Genomic DNA, 16531 nt, shown 5'->3' on the forward strand with positions numbered 1-16531 from the left:
CACATACAATGTTCTGAACCCCAAAATTGATCGTAATAACAAATTCTAGAATAGGTTCAGATTTGGACACCACAGGCATCCTTTAGAGCAGGGGTCTCCATCGCCGGTCCTGGAGGACCCCCTGTGGCTGCAGGTTTTTGTTCCAACCAGATTCCTAATCCGTGACAGCACCTGATGGCACTGATGTCATTTCATTAGCTCATATTATTTTTCTTTTATTCTTCAATCAGAAAAGCACAGCAGCCTGATTTTTACATTTATAAAACATTTAGAAATATTTCTGCTTTTGCAATCGGTTTAAGTGGTTAACTCTCTTTTGTTGATTTCATTCTATTTGGCTTTTTCTCTGTGCAGTTTTTCCCCTTCCTCGTATCTTCCATCCATCCATCAACTATCCAGCCCGCTATATCCTAACTACAGGATCACGGGGGGGTCTGCTGGAGCCAACACAGGGCGCAAGGCAGGAAACAAACCCCGGGCAGGGCGCCAGCCCAACACAATTGTATCTTAATAAGGATGACTAGCGACTGGGAGCCGATCGAATCGGGCTGCAAATTCTACGTTTGTGAAGTCCATACTTTCTCTGCAAAGAATGATTTGTTTTTTAAGTCCTTGAAATGATTTTGTTATCATGGCACTGATTTGTGCTTCAAACCGATGTAATGAAGAGCATTCTGTTTAAATGGGGCTGCGAGACGTGAACTCAGCTCATTTGATTTTTTCCGGCAATCAAATTTTCAAAACAAACCGTATTTTACGACTCTAATCAGAGTCGGAGTCATAATTATGTTGGCGAGGTCATTTTAGATCTGAGATCGGCTAAAATTTAAACGATGACCGTTGTTGATACCCTGCTGTCATTACTCAGCTTGCCAATAGATGTCAGAAGGACGGATGCCAAAACCGAACTGCCCAAAGATAGATTTCGACGTACCAAGCAAATCGTGATGCGTTCTAAATTACTTACGGTTCTGGAGCTGTCGAAGGGTTTAAATCACTCGACGATGTTAGTCCTGGAAAGTACGCCTCACCAAACCAACCGAACTTACTGCTATCTGCTCGAACCAACACCGACTTGCTATACTCGGCAGTCCGGCGGCTTCACTGAAGCATTCGAACATTCTTAGCCAATCATGTGACACTGCGTCCGCGTGTGCCACGTGATGTGCTAACTACAGAGGCAGAGTCCCATTGGATGGTCCTAACTTGTATTGAGCCGAGGTATTGACGTGAACAACATACATACGGAGAGTATCAAATTATATAGAAGGATTAAAAATGAGCAGAGCAGAGCAGACACACTTGGAAACAACACATCAAAGTCTGAAAGTACTTTAGCATCAGACAAACTAATTAGTAAATAATGAATTAATTAAACAATTAGAACACCTAGAACAGTAGAATAAAAATCAAGATGAAAATATTGTTAAAAAGAAAAAATGCATTATTCCCATATACAGTAACTACTTGGTACATTTTAATATACAGTATATATATATAATATATATTCCGTTATAACGAATATCTTTGCAACAAAATTTTCATTACGACAAAGTTTTTTTTATGTTTCCCCATATAACGCCAGTCGACGAAGTCCATTCAGCAGATACTTTCATTACAACGACGTGCCCAAAGACCTTGAAATGCCTGAATGAATCGTCCGCACAGCAGTTAGTTCTCTGGTCGCAGCTCAGTTGTGCACAACGATCCCCAAACAGAAACATTGTCGTTTTTTTTTCTTTCTTTGAACTTTCCTCATACTGTTTGTTTTTTTGTTTGTTTTTTTGCTGTTTTTGTTTCCTGCGGTCTTCAGTGATACCTTTTGCTTATCACTCGTCAACATTTAAAAAACATCCATTGGAATTGAACTCATTGTCACCCTCCTATAGAAACGACAGACACTTAAAAACAATAACAGTTCATATTAGAAAAAAAACTTTACGTGTTTGCAGCTCTCGATTGCGGAAAAAAAAAAAAAAGACGTTGCCAGTGAATTCGGAATTTTGCCATCGACGCTGTCAACTTTCTTGAAAGACCGAGCAAAAAAAGAAAAAAAAAATCTCGGGTTGCAAACGTATGTGAACTGCTCACATTTGAAGACGTCAAAAAAGCCGTTTTTATGTGTTTCAGTGACGCTCATTCAAGAAACATTCCTATTAACGCGGCGCTCATTCAAGAAAATGTGAGGTTTGTAAAGTCTCTTGGGACCTCCCCTAACTGGACGTCACGCCGTGAGCGTCCTGAAGTGCGATCGCCGTGTCTATGGAAGACTGTTTATCTGTTGCCGGGGCAACAGCTGGCTCAAAGATGTTCTGCGTCTCTCTGCTAAACCAAACGAGAAAGATATTGATGATGCAGTGATGCAGCCTGACTGCTGTGTCTGTGTAGAGCAGAGTGGCAGATCACGCTACAATAAATAAGTGTGCCGTTCCTGTTTCAAGCTGAATAAAGTTGGTTTTCCATAAAGTACTGAGACTCAGCCTCGTTTTTTGGGGTGCAGGACAGGGACTTATAGCGCGACTCCAATATTTTATTTGTTTCTGTCACGTCACTGCAGTGCTACGAGCCTGTTTTTGCTCTGCCCCGGCAACGGACAAACAATCCTCCACAGACGCTGCAATCGCACTTCAGGAAAGTGTATCATAACAAGGAATTGCTGAGAAAAATTCTCATCAGCATAACTTGTAGGCAGGAGGAGATTAAAATGAACACAAAAGACGCCACTGAAAAGATTACAAATGTCTGGACACAAGTTAAAGAAAACACTATAGTAACAAATACAGAATCACATTCAATGAAATTTTAATTATAACAAAATATTTTTTAGGTCCCTGGGAGTTCGTTGTAATGGAATTTGACCTGAATTTTATTTTATTTTACCAAACTTAGTTTTCTAATTTCTATGTTGTTCCCAAAACACAGAACCTGGGAAATATCAGCTCACTTAATTAGCCCAGGAGTCCAATTAAAAACAGAAGGTGGTGGGAACAAAAACCTGCAGCCACAGCCACAGCCACAGGGGGTCCACAGGACTGAGGTTGGGGAAACACTGGTGTAGAGCAGGGGTCTCCAACTCTGGTCCTGGTGGTCCGCAGCGGCTGCAGGTTTTCATTCTAACCCTTTTCTTAATTAGTGATCTGTTTTTGCTGCTAATTAACTTGTTTTGAATTCATTTTAATGGACTTGTTTTTTTTAAGATTTATTCCTCTGAATTGTTTCATTTCTTTCCTTCAGTGGCACCCAAACAGAAATGAAATGTGAAGTCAGTGAGCCAACAGGACACCAACGCAGTCAGGGTCTCAAACTCCAACCAGTTCCTTAATCAGGCGCCGAGTCTTGTCGTTCATTAAAACTCGCTCTTTAACTCCATGGCTTGTTGCTGCTCTCCTTCCGGCAGGAAGAGGCGGGTCCATGCGGCCGGACACCGGAAGTGACATCAGAGAGGTTGCAGCTGTCAGTCATCCGGTCTGCAGAGGGAGGTAGAGAACAAGCAGTAGAACAGCAGTGCCACCCCCTGGAGTGGCGGGTCATTACAATAGCCAGTGGCCTTAAGCAGTCCCCTCTGTGCACACATGTGTGACGGTCAGGCGTCCACAAATATTTGACCATATAGTGTTTATAGTGGTGCTAGAAAGTTTGTGAACCCTTCAGGATTTTCTCTGTTTCTTTGTGAATATGACCTAAATCACAAAAAATCACGGATCAGGCCTAAAACAAGAGGGTCCTGTTCAACAAATGACACCAAGACATTAGAGCCACTAAGAAGAAGCTCCGTGTGTCTGTCAGTCAGTTAGAGTGGCGCCGGTGTCCTGGTCTGCTGCTCATGCCTTGCCGTCTTTAAATTGAAGGACACTTGTATTCAGGGCTGGAGCAGGGAATTGTGGAGGAGAGAGGGGCTAAGTGAGCAGAAGGCCAGGGGTCCTCAACATCTGACTGGCAATGCAATCTGAAGTTTTAGGGCAGAGTTTGGAGTTAAAATATCAAGTTGTGCCAGTTACCCAGGATGGCAGGCTGTATGTGGCAGGGCACATCCATTGCGATGATCCCAGAGTCGTCTGTGTCTGTGTGTGTTGTGCCACTTCAGGCAGCTGCTGAATCCTCAGTGCCACTTTGGCACAAAGACGTTTGTTTATGAAGTGGGCACCAAACAGCGCGGTGCGTTCACTCGGGTTCCTTGTGCAATGGCAGACATTTCCAAAATTGTTGATTTTCTGTTTTCTGTTAAAATGTTTTGTGGACCTGAGCAGATCAGCATTCCTCCACCCTTTTTATTTTCAGATATTGTGTGACCGTCACAGTTTGCTGGTCCTGTTTTGGCTCATTTTGTGTCTCGTGATTGTGTGGCAGGTCTGAATCTTCAAGAGCAAATCGATTACAATGAATTTAAAAAGAAGCAAAATTAGCAGCAAAAACAGGTCACTAATTAAGGAAACGGTGAGAATGAAAACCTGAGGCCACTGCAGCCCTCCAGGACCGGAGTTGAGGAGCCCTGCTTTAGAGGCCACAGTTTGCTGGTCCTGCTTTGGCTCATCTTGTATCTCGTGATTGTTTGGCTGCCAATTAAGGGGTCTGAGTCTCGATGATCAAGTCAGTTAATTAAAATGAATTCAAAAGGTTAATTAGCAGCAAAAACACGTCACTAATGAAGAAAAGGGTTAGAATGAAAACCTGCAGGACCACCGGAGTTGGGGACCCTCTGCTTTAGAGGCAGACTGGACTGACGCAGTGCATCATGTGAAGGTTATGAGCCACAGCAGGCACAGTGAATATGGCTGCACAAAGGGAGAGGAGATGTGCAAATGTCATAAATGTAGCAATAAAAGAAATTTTCAATAATTTAAAGTCCAAAATAAATAAATAAATAATATAAAAAAAGTGTGGAACACATTCAGAACGGTTCACAATTCTAAGAGCACGACGCCTCCCTTTAACTCACCAACTTCTGAATACCATTTAATGGAGCAAACGTCTTGCCATGTGTCGTCTCCCCTGTGTATCTCCAGGGCACAGTTAACAGTAATACCCTGAGAGGAATGCAGGAGGTGTACTTCGAGGGTCTCTTAAGCGGTGGTCAGGACTTTCTTCACGTTCTCTTCCATATGTGTGTGTGTGAGATGTCAGTTCACCGCAGACTGGACCTCTGAGTCTTATGGGAAGTGTTTTAATGTCCCCACAGTACCTGGAAGACTTTAAAGACAACCTGGTGCCCGAGAACGATCCCCGGCATAAAGCAGTGACGGCTGTGCTGATGCATCTTGTAGCGAAGAACAAGGACATCTCGGAGTTGTCGGCGATGTCGTGGACGGTGAACATCGTGGAAAGTCCTTTGGTGAATGCGTTTGTGCTCCCGGTAAGACTGCACCCCTCACACTTGGATGAATGTTAATGTTGGTTACTGTACAGGGGAGCAGCACTGATTGTAAATGAAATTAAATTAAGCAGACAGAGAGAACATCGTGGCTTTTTACAGAAGCTCTTTAAATAAATAAATACATAAATAACTAAATATAGACATTCACTGGAATGACGATAAAGCAGGAAAATTCAAAAGAAAGTCCCAGTGAGGCGCCGTACAGGCCTATTGCTGTTGGTGTAAAGCCCCCCCCTAGTCGTGTTTCTCGGCCCCCTTCTGCTGAATGGTTTGTTGATTGAAAGTCCTTGCTGTTGGTGCGTCACAGACTGGATGTGCAGCGTCGGTCATAACGGCCATCAGTTTTGTTTCCATTCTCTCCTCCACGACGACCTCCAGGAGGTCCAGTGTGTCCTGCCCTGTTAATTAGCTTGTTGATTCGGCCCCCCTCTTGAAGCGACGTCACCAGCCCAGCACACCACACTGGCCATCACAGAGCTGTAGAAGATGTCGAAGGACGTCGCTACTCACAATTAAGGAACGCGGTATCCCCAGGAAAAAAAGAGCCCGCATGGCCCTTTCTGATACCAGTCCAACCTGTCACTGATGTGGACCCCCCCAGTACTTACAACAGTGGACCACCTCTACATCCACTCCTTGAATAACATCCGGACATGGAGGCTCTGTGGTGCGGTGAAAGTCAGTAAGCAGTTCCTTGGTCTTACTGATGTTAAGTTGCAGGAAAGTCTCTCCACTTGACGACTGTCCTCTGTCTCATCCTGTTTATCGATGCCCACCATGAGCGCAGAATCTTCGGAGCATTTCTGCAAGTGACGTGACCTGCTGTTGTATTTGGAGTCGGAGGTGTATAATGGGAGATCATCTCCTGCTTAGTCTGCCCTGTACTTGTCATATTTCTATTGTATTGAGGATGACTTGTGTTCTCTTCTGTATATTTTATTGTATTTGCCCCCCCCTTCCCTTTTTTTTTTTTTTTGTTTGTTTCGACACCCCCTGCACGCCCAACCTACCTGGACTCTGGGGTCGCTCTCTGAACTGCCTTTCCCAAAGTTTCTTCCATTTTTGTTTTTAGGAGCTTCTCCTTGTCGTCTTAGAGAGTCAAGGCTGGGGGGCTGTCAAAGCCCCCTGCGGCCCTCCTTGTGTCATTTTGGGTGAGGATACAACATTTAGCTGAATGGGCACAAATTCCAACAGCCACACTCCAGCATCTGATAGAAGGAAGAGTGGAGGCTTTTAAAGAGGGACCACCTCCATATTTAATGTTCATGGTTTTGGAATGGGATGTCCAACCAGCTCATGGAGCTTGTAAGAGATTAGACAGACCACAATAAAAAGCTGGGACGCCACCCGGTGACCCCCATATAAGCGAAAAGCAAAAGAAACGAGCAGTAATTGCAAGGAATGTCTTTTCAGACGGGAGTTCCACAGTGAACTGATTTCAGAATGGCTGAACTTGTGGTTATAGATAGATAGATAGATATGAAGGGCACTATATAATAGATAGATAGATAGATAGAGTGAAGGGCACTATATAATAGATAGATAGATAGATAGAGTGAAAGGCACTATATAATAGATAGATAGATATGAAGGGCACTATATAATAGATAGATAGATAGATACTTTCTTAATCCCCAAGATGATATTCCCATACTCCAGCAGCGGCACACTGATAAAGAACAATATTAAATCAAAGAGTGATAACAATGAAGGTATAACAGACAATAACTTTGTATAATGTTAACGTTTACCCCCCGAGTCGCATAGTGTGGGGTCTCCTCAGTCTGTCAGTGGAGCAGGATGATGACAGCAGTCTGTCTGTCTCTGAAGCTGCTCCTCTGTCTGGAGATGATCCTGTTCAGTGGATGCAGTGGATTCTCCATGATTGACAGGAGTCTGCTCAGCCCGTTGCTCTGCCACAGATGCCAAACTGTCCAGCTACGTGCCTACAATAGAGCCTGCCTTCCTCACCAGTTTGTCCAGGCGTGAGGCGTCCCTCTTGAGGCTAGGGATCTGCACTGGCAATCGGAAGGTTGCCGGTTCGAATCCCGTAAATGCCAATAATCTCTCTGCTCTGTTGGGCCCTTGAGCAAGGTCCTTAACCTGCAGTAGCTGAGTGCTTTGAGTAGTGAGAAAAGCGATATATAAATGCAAAGAATTATTATTATTAAGAGGGCGCTCACCACAACCGTCTGGTAGAACATCTGCAGCATCTTATTACAGATGTTGAAGGACGCCAACCTTCTAATGAAGTATAGTCGTCTCTGTCCTCTCTTACACAGATCATCAGTATTGGCAGTCCAGTCCAGTTTGTCATCCAGCTGCACTCCCAGATATTTAAAGGTCTGCACCCTCTGCACAGTCACCTCTGATGATCACGGGGTCCATGAGGGGCCTGAGCCTCCTAAAATCCACCACCAGCTCCTTGGTCTTGCTGGGGTTCAGTTGTAGGTGGTTTAGTCGCACCATTTAACAAAGTCCTTGATTAGGTTCCTGTACTCCTCCTCCTGCCCACTCCTGATGCAGCCCACCATAGCAGTGTTGTCAGTGAACTTTTGCACGTAGCAGGACTCCGAGTTGTATTGGAAGTCCGATGTATGTTGGCTGAACAGGACCAGAGAATGTCCAGTACCCTGTGGTGCTCCTGTGCTGCTGACCACAATGTCAGACCTGCAGTTCCCAAGACGCAAATACTGAGGTCTGTCTGTAAGATAGTCCACGATCCACCGATGCCACCAGGTGTGAATCTACTCCCGTCTCTGTCAGCTTGTCTCTAAGGAGCAGAGGTTGGATGGTGTTGAAGGCACTAGAGAAGTCCAGAAACATAATTCTTACAGCATCACTGCCTCTGTCCAGGTGGGAGACGGATCGGTGTAGCTTATAGATGATGGCAGGATAGCATATGTGTTCTTCCGGCAGGAAGAGGCGGGTCCATGCGGCCGGACACCGGAAGTGACATCAGAGAGGTTGCAGCTGTCAGTCATCCGGTCTGCAGAGGGAGGTAGAGAACAAGCAGTAGAACAGCAGTGCCACCCCCTGGAGTGGCGGGTCATTACAATAGCCAGTGGCCTTAAGCAGTCCCCTCTGTGCACACATGTGTGACGGTCAGGCGTCCACAAATATTTGACCATATAGTGTTTATATGAACCCTTCAGGATTTTCTCTGTTTCTTTGTGAATATGACCTAAATCACATAAAAATCCCGGATCAGGCCTAAAACAAGAGGGTCCTGTTCAACAAATGACACCAAGACATTAGAGCCACTAAGAAGAAGCTCCGTGTGTCTGTCAGTCAGTTAGAGTGGCGCCGGTGTCCTGGTCTGCTGCTCATGCCTTGCCGTCTTTAAATTGAAGGACACTTGTATTCAGGGCTGGAGCAGGGAATTGTGGAGGAGAGAGGGGCTAAGTGAGCAGAAGGCCAGGGGTCCTCAACATCTGACTGGCAATGCAATCTGAAGTTTTAGGGCAGAGTTTGGAGTTAAAATATCAAGTTGTGCCAGTTACCCAGGATGGCAGGCTGTATGTGGCAGGGCACATCCATTGCGATGATCCCAGAGTCGTCTGTGTCCGTGTGTGTTGTGCCACTTCAGGCAGCTGCTGAATCCCCAGTGCCACTTTGGCACAAAGACGTTTGTTTATGAAGTGGGCACCAAACAGCGTGGTGCGTTCACTCGGGTTCCCTTTTATCTATAATTAGGATTTGGATGAAGGTTTTGATGGCAGTTCACAGCCTGGAATATGCAAAGATTCTGAAAATCCCAAAGGAGAGGAGGAATTTTCACGGGAGCGTATTTACTTATGCACTTGATGTTTACGTCGCTTGAGATAAAAGTGTCAGCCAAATAAAAGTCATTTAACCTGTGATAAGAAGGGGGGATTACGCTAGTCGGTTATCTGAACACGTGGAATTATGCATGATGGAGAGCAGGTCCCGGTAGACCAACGGCGCTGTTAGTAGCTGGTGTAGTGAAATTGTGTGATCGATAAAATCAAAAAGCTGCTCGGAGCTTAATAATCATAACAAAAGGCGCCAGAGCTTCGCTGAGCGCTCACAATAGCAAATTAGTGAGCAAATGTTGACGGCAGCTTGCCCTGCACCCCTGTGGCTTCCCTGTAACTGAGGAAGCGTGCCAATGTGACTCCTCTTTCAGACAGTCATAGCCGTGTCCTTCACCGTTCAAGACGGCCCACCAAGTCACCCCCTCGGGGGTATCGGTGACCAGTTACAGTAATATGGAAGGTGAGGTGGCAGCTCGACTTTGTGTAGTCCTGCGGGACCAGATGTGATCCTGGGGATGACAACACACGTCTCTTTCACTTTATGGCGGTGTTTGGGTGGTTTGATCTTCTTCCCAAGTCCTTAAGGGCTCTGGATGTTGTTGGGCATCTTCAGCATGGTGTGGAAGTTGGGGACGGTCCCTCTGGGTTGGCAAACTGAGGGTGGTGGTGGTGGTGGTGGTGGTGATCGCCATCTTTAACTATTTCAGGGCAGATGTTGACTTCTGTCAAAAGGGGTTGACGGTGGCAGCCGACTGCAAACCCGCCGTTATGTTTTACTTGGACTCTTCTTTGCCAGAAGAGAAGTTCGCCTGGCTGGTCTGATTGGCCGGCCGAGAGTCCTTGCGCTCGTGTGAGTAGCAAATACGGTGAAAATGGCATCAACATCAAAGCGAATGTGTAAAGTAAAACGATGGATGACATTCTGCATATCATTGCTGCATTGGACTCGGACTTGTCGGACTCCGATTTAAGTCGTGCAGCTGACACACCAACTCAACGTTCACCTGGGCGGACCACCACTTACAATGACGAGAGGTACAAACCGGACTGCCAGTGCCACCCTCCAGCCGGACTGGCGGCCACAGTGCGCAGCAGCAGACATTTTATGTTGATCTCTTTTGTGAAACCTTTGCTTTGTGTGCTTTTCGGAAAAAAATATTCAGCCCTCGAAGAGTTAAGAAAGGGGGCCTGAAGGGGACGTTCCAGCGTTTGGGGGGGATTACTCACCTCGGCCTCCATGGGAAGGCCTATGCCAAGGTTCTGGAAAGGAGGACCAATGCAGATTTCATCCCCTGACCGGCTTTGTTACCCTCACGAGAATTCTGGAGGGCTCATGGGAGTTTGGCCATCCAGTTTAAATGTTGTGTTGTGGACTTGGCAAAGGCACAGCACCACCACTGCCACCCTTAGGGTGTCCTGATTGTGCTGTGGGAGTACGGGGGGTGCCGGGCCAGCTGTTTAGGTGGGCAGTTCGGTCCTTGTACCACCAGAGCAAACGACATTTATTGTTAGAGAACATTTTCATGCAAATGATGAAGCTCAAAGTGCTTCACAGGATGAAGACAGAAAAATATAAAAATAAGACTAGGCAATGCTAAGTAACCAAGAATAGAGTGAACAGGAAAAAAACAAGAAAAGACTCGAGAGGGCTGGAGAGGAACAAACAAAATCTGCAGGGTCTCCAAGGCCACGAGACCACCCAGCCACCAATAGTTTTGATTTCTAGAGCACATTTTCATCCAAATGATGTACATTGCAGGCTTGGTTCGCATTGTCAGCAGTAAGTCGGACGCGTCCCCAGTGGGTGTGGGATTCACGCCATTGTCACCGCTTCTGTTGATAATTTTTATGGGCTGAATTTGTAGGGACAGCCAAGGAGTGACAATGTCCCGCGTGGTGGCATCTCTGTTTTTTGTGGATGATGTTGTCCTGCTGGCTTCATGGGGCTGTGACTGCAAGTGTGACGTGGCCAAAATGAGGGTTGGCATCTCCAATTCCAGGAAAAAGGGGTGGCGTGCCCTGTCCAGGCTGCGGATGAGGTGCTGCCTCAAGCGGAGGAGTTTAAGTATCTCAGTGAGGGAAGAAGGGAACAGAAGATTCGACGGTCAGGTTGGAGCAGACACTGCACTGGTCAGCCATGTTGGAGAGGGAGCTGAGCTGAAAGGTGACACTCCTGATGTACGGGTTGTCCCACATTCCTTACCCTCACCTGTTGTTACGAGCTGACAGAACAAGATTAGAGAAATGAGTTTCCTTCCCAAGGCGTCTGGGCCCGGTCTCGGAGATACAGCAGGATGTGGAGGAGCTCAGAGTAGAGACGCCGCTGCTCCGCCACAACAGGAACCAGCTGGAGTGGTTTAGACATCTGACTGGGGTGCTTCCTGGACGCCTCCCAGGGTTGGTGTTGTTGCAGGCATGTCCAGCTGGGAGGAGACCCCAGGACATTTCTGAGATCTCCAGTATCTCCTTTCATCGTTTAGACGGCTGCCCCTGGCAACTCCAACCCAAATAAGCGACAGAAGATGAATTACCCAGCTATGTCATCACGAGCCCCACACACTCGGGTGTTTCTCATTCCTGAATCTCCGTTTCGAGGGGTGATGCCTACTGTAAGAGTTGAATTTGAACCCTGGTCCAATGTGCACCTGACACGTGTCAGAGTCTCGTATCCTTCTGAGCTTGCATTTAAAAGCTAATGCTGTTATTTTATTATTCGCTATGATTAACGTATTTCTTGTTATTCTATATAACCCCTTTAAGAGAAAATGTTATATTTATGGCATAACCATTCTTCTGTAGTACTAAGTGTCCTGTTTTTTGTACCCATCTGGATCATAAAAAAATTAGACCATTGTTCTTATTAAACCACGAGAGAGAGGATAAACGTGGAGAAACTCGCACGTCTCCTAAAATAAGAATAAAAATAATACATTTAAAAAGTCACTGTGGACTACCAAATCTGTACATTTTATACTTTCGTTATATTTTGCTCAAAACAATAGTAGAGGACACATCAAAGCGTCTCCTCTTCCTGATTGTACCTCACTTTTAAAACGACTGTTCAAACAAAGAAAGGCAGACATGCTGGTGCCACAGGCTATCGATTAGTATGTAACCTGGGCATCTGGGAGAACAAGTTGCTAAATTATTTTACAGCCTGGGAAAGGAAGACATGGCGACACCTCGGGCAACTTCAAAAAAAGTTTTATTGTTTGAAAAAAAGGACAGTGAATTCCTTCATCAGATTGACAGCCAGCCAATCAGAATATCTAACAATCACATCTTGTGAAACCCCCCGGTAGAATTTTTTATAATAAATTTGCCTCGTCTGAAGAACGACATGGGAGCGAGGGAGGAAGAAGGAGGGATGAAGACATCAGGAGAAGGGAACAGAGCAACGGCAACGTGCGGACATTTCCATCTGATTGTCAGAAAAGCATCTAATGAATAGCTACGAGTGCCTGCGACCTTGTCAGTTTTACTTTTTCGTAAGCTTACAGTATATCCAGACTTTACTATCAGTCCTATTTTCTATTATTTTTTGTTCCACTGGAATTATTATTCCTGTAATAAATACCATGCTGCTTTTAACTTTCTATGCTTTGTCTTAATGTCTAAGGTAGATTTCTTTGAGCACCTGATGCAGCCGGAGATTTGCCATATGCTTTCTGCTGCGAGGTTTATTAAGGCTGAGGGTGAGAGCTCCACCAAAAAGTAGGGAACAGGACATAAAGTAAGGCATTCTTGGCTGATAGTGAGGGATGCTGAGCCTTTGTATGTTTGAATGTATTCTAGTAGACCAAAAGTAATATTTAGGTCTAAGATACAGTGGGTATAGAAAAGAATCCCCCACTTCGAAACATTACAGCCTTAAATGAAAACACACACACAATATTTCTTCCCAGCTTTACTTACTCAATGCAACCTCTGACATCCAAGTGAAAGACATCACAGCTACAGTTCAGAAAAATTTTAATAAATCAAAAACAAGACCTACTGAGATTAATGAAGGACCCCCCCAATGTCAATGTCATTCTGTTGCTTTAATGACAGCCTTGAGTCTGTTGATTCTTCTCTATCAGCTTTGCACACCTCGACTGAGACCACTCAATATTTGCCCCCCACTCCTCTTTACAGTTTAACTGTTCAAGTTCGGTCACATTGGGTGGTGAGTGTTGGTGGTCTGCTACCTTCAGATCTTTCCACATATTGTCACTGTGATTTATGTCTGGGCTCTGACTGGACACACCAGGACATTCCCTTTTTTCTCCTTCAACCACTGGGTGGTCAATTTTGCTGTGTGCTTCGGCTCGTAGTCATGTTGAAAGGTGAACATACTGCCCGTCTTCACCTTTCTGGCAGAGGGTAGCAGGTTTTCCTCACGTATTTTGCACCATCCATTTTTCCTTCTACCCTAACGAGAGCCCCAGGCCCCCCACAACAGAATGCTGCCCACTCCATGCTTTACTGTAGGTATGGTGTGTTGTGGATGGTGAGCTGCATTGGTGGACCGTTTGGTATCGAGGCCAAATAGTCTGATTTTGCTCTCATCTGACAATAAGACCCTTTTTCCACTTGGCATCAGAATCTTCAAGGTGGCAAAGCTCAAGCGAGTCTTAATGTGGCCTTTCTTGAGAAGTGTGACCCTCCTGAACAAGCCACAATGGTGGAGCGCTTGTCAAATTGTTGTCACCTACACACCATTAATGACCACTCTGTGCCATCAAATCCTGTAACTCCTTCAAAGTGGCCATTGGCCTCTCTTACCAGTTTCCTCCTTGCTCTTCCGTCCAGTTTGAAGGGTCCTCGTCATACCAAACACTTCTTTATGATGGACTTTACTGAGATTGATAAAGACTTTGAGATTTTCTTGTCTCCATCTCCTGCCCGATGTCCATCCACAACTCTAACCCTGAGATCTTTTGAAAGTGACCTGCCAGCCATAGTCAGGGAATGAATGGACCAGGAACAGCTTCACTAATCCAGTAATCACACTCATTACAACTGATCACAGCCAGTAACCGCAATGGGAATGGTGGGCACTGACACCTGACTGAGTTTGGGTGTTGGGGGGCTTTGTGATCCTTTATTCATCTCAGTAGGTCTTGTTTTTGATTTATTATAATTTTTCTGAACTCTAGCTGTGATGTCTTTCACTTGGATGTTACAGATGGCATTGAGTAAGTAAAGCTGTTTTGTTTGTGTGTTTTCATTTAAGGCTGTAATGCAAAAAGATGGAAATATTTCGAAGGGGGGATTCTTTTCCATACCCACTGTAACTTTAAAACCTCACATGTTGTTCATGTCGATAACAACAAGTAAATCTCGTGAAGTGCTGAGAGAGTGACAGGCTGTGCCATTCCTAAGGCACTTGTGCCCGAGGTTAACCAGCTGTGTGTGTCATTCGTGGGGCACTGTTGAGTTTCTGTGTGTGTGTGTGTTAATCTTAAGGTGTGACCGCAGACCGAGCCGGTCACGAATGTGCTGAGTACACGTACCCCTTGGTAAAGGGTAACTAGCGGGTAGACCCGATAACACAGTCACGTACATCCTAAGCTAACAGGACTGCCCGTCAGATTGTGGTCATTTAAGGTGTCCCGTTGGCAAGTGAGGGTAACCAATCATGTTCAGAGTTTTCTGATTATGTAATGAATTCCTTTTTTCCAAGTAGAGACCTAATCACCGGATTGTATGAACGGAGCGCAGAGGACACTTTGTTTCTTTGCAATAAACAGTAATATGACAAGTTTTGCCTCCTGCGTGATTTACATAAAGAATAACGACTGACGCTTTCTCCTGCCTGTGTTTTATTCCTTAAATCGGGACGTTTCCTTGTCTACTTCAAATCATTTTCTTCCACACTACGGGTTGCTTTTTCTTTTTCACGTTCCACTGCTGCCCATCGCTCGATCACCGTTCTTTCCGTTTCTTGCACATCAGTTATCTTCTGCTAACACGGGATTCGGCCCCTTCGCTTGAATGCTTCTCCCAATCTTTTGTCTTGACAGAGAGGACAGGTGTTTGTCTTCACTGGAATGCTGGAGGCCGTGGCTGACATCCACCAGCTCTTTTTTGTCCTCGGGCACGAGATGGCACACGCTCTCATGGGACACGGTGTAAGTAGACTCTCGTGTTGGCTTTAGCGGTCTTGTAGGGTCTCGCTATGGGGCAGATATGGAGGGTCAGCTCTGTGTGTGGTTAATGTTGTGGGTGGTGTGGTGGCACGATGGCTAGCATTACTGGACCCAGCGTTCTATACTGGCATCACACACCTGTTTAAGTTTGCAAAGCCTCTCCTCGTTTCCACTGAGTGCTGCTGTTATTCTGTCACATTCAGGGCCGTCTTCACCTATGGGCACAATGGGCACTGGCCGGGGGCCCATGAAGTTTCTGATGCCCATGTATGTTTTGCCCGTTATGCCTCTGGTGCTGTTAAGATGGCCCTGCTCACATTTCTATAAATCCTGTGCTCCATGATGCACCAGAGTGTCTTTACGGGATCATTGCTGTCATCTTGTCGGTGCTGCTGGGATACGTTCCTGCGATGCCACAATAGATTAAGAGAGATGTGTGTATGTCTGGCACTGCCCAAAAGTTGCTTGTGAGAAAATGCTTTAAAGTGGGAATGCTTCCAAAAATAACTCCATGAAGAGTGAAACTTCTTAGAAAGTTCTGTTAACGGGAAAAAAAAATAAAACGAAAAACCTCAGTCCCTGGTGTGCCCGCCCTTCACTGATTGGTCGACTGTCATGCTGTTTCTGGAAGTCCCTACATGGCCTCTCATTCCACTGCAGACTTTGGCTGTCTGACGTCTAACCCTAAACTGGGGGTCACTGTCATGATGAGGATGACGTTTGGACCAATCACACGCCTCCTTGGTAGAGTAGTATGGGGTTTTGGCCGGCGGCGGCAGCATAAATTTTGATCAAATCACCACCTTGGGAACATCCACTGTGCTTCACTGTTTGCCTGCAGACGTTCATCCGTGACCCAGACAGCTTTGGGGGGACTGGGATGGGGTATTTGGGTGCTTTGATGTTCTTCCCAAGTCCTTAAAGGCTCTGGATGTTGTTGGGCTATCGTGACGGGCACTCATCTTCAGCATTGTGTGGAAGTTGGGGACGGTCCCTCTGGATTGGCAAACTGGGGGGTGGTGGTGATCGCCATCTTTAAGAAAGGGGCCTGAAGGGGATGTTCCAGCGTTTGGGGGGATTACTCACCTCAGCCTCTGGAAAGGAGGATCCGGGTGTTGGGTCAAGCAGGAGGAACAATGCGGATTTCATCCCCTGACCATCTTTTTACCCTCTCAAGAATTCTGGAGGGTTCATGGGTGTCTGGCCATCCAGTCTACATGTTGTTTTGTGCACGTGGAAAAGGCACA

At 45.8% G+C, this 16531-nt stretch overlaps 1 protein-coding gene across 1 annotated transcript in view; it reads left to right on the forward strand.

Annotated features, from left to right (window-relative positions):
* Positions 1-16531, forward strand: part of oma1 (OMA1 zinc metallopeptidase) — a 78854-nt gene that overhangs the window by 23029 nt on the left and 39294 nt on the right. Inside the window, exons 4-5 of the mRNA XM_039736115.1 lie at positions 5177-5350; positions 15159-15266. Coding sequence (XP_039592049.1) covers positions 5177-5350; positions 15159-15266 — 282 coding nt within the window. The remainder of the gene's footprint in view (positions 1-5176; positions 5351-15158; positions 15267-16531) is intronic.

Source organism: Polypterus senegalus, chromosome 14 (assembly GCF_016835505.1).
Source record: "Polypterus senegalus isolate Bchr_013 chromosome 14, ASM1683550v1, whole genome shotgun sequence".
In the NCBI taxonomy this organism is placed as follows: Eukaryota; Metazoa; Chordata; class Cladistia; order Polypteriformes; family Polypteridae; genus Polypterus; species Polypterus senegalus.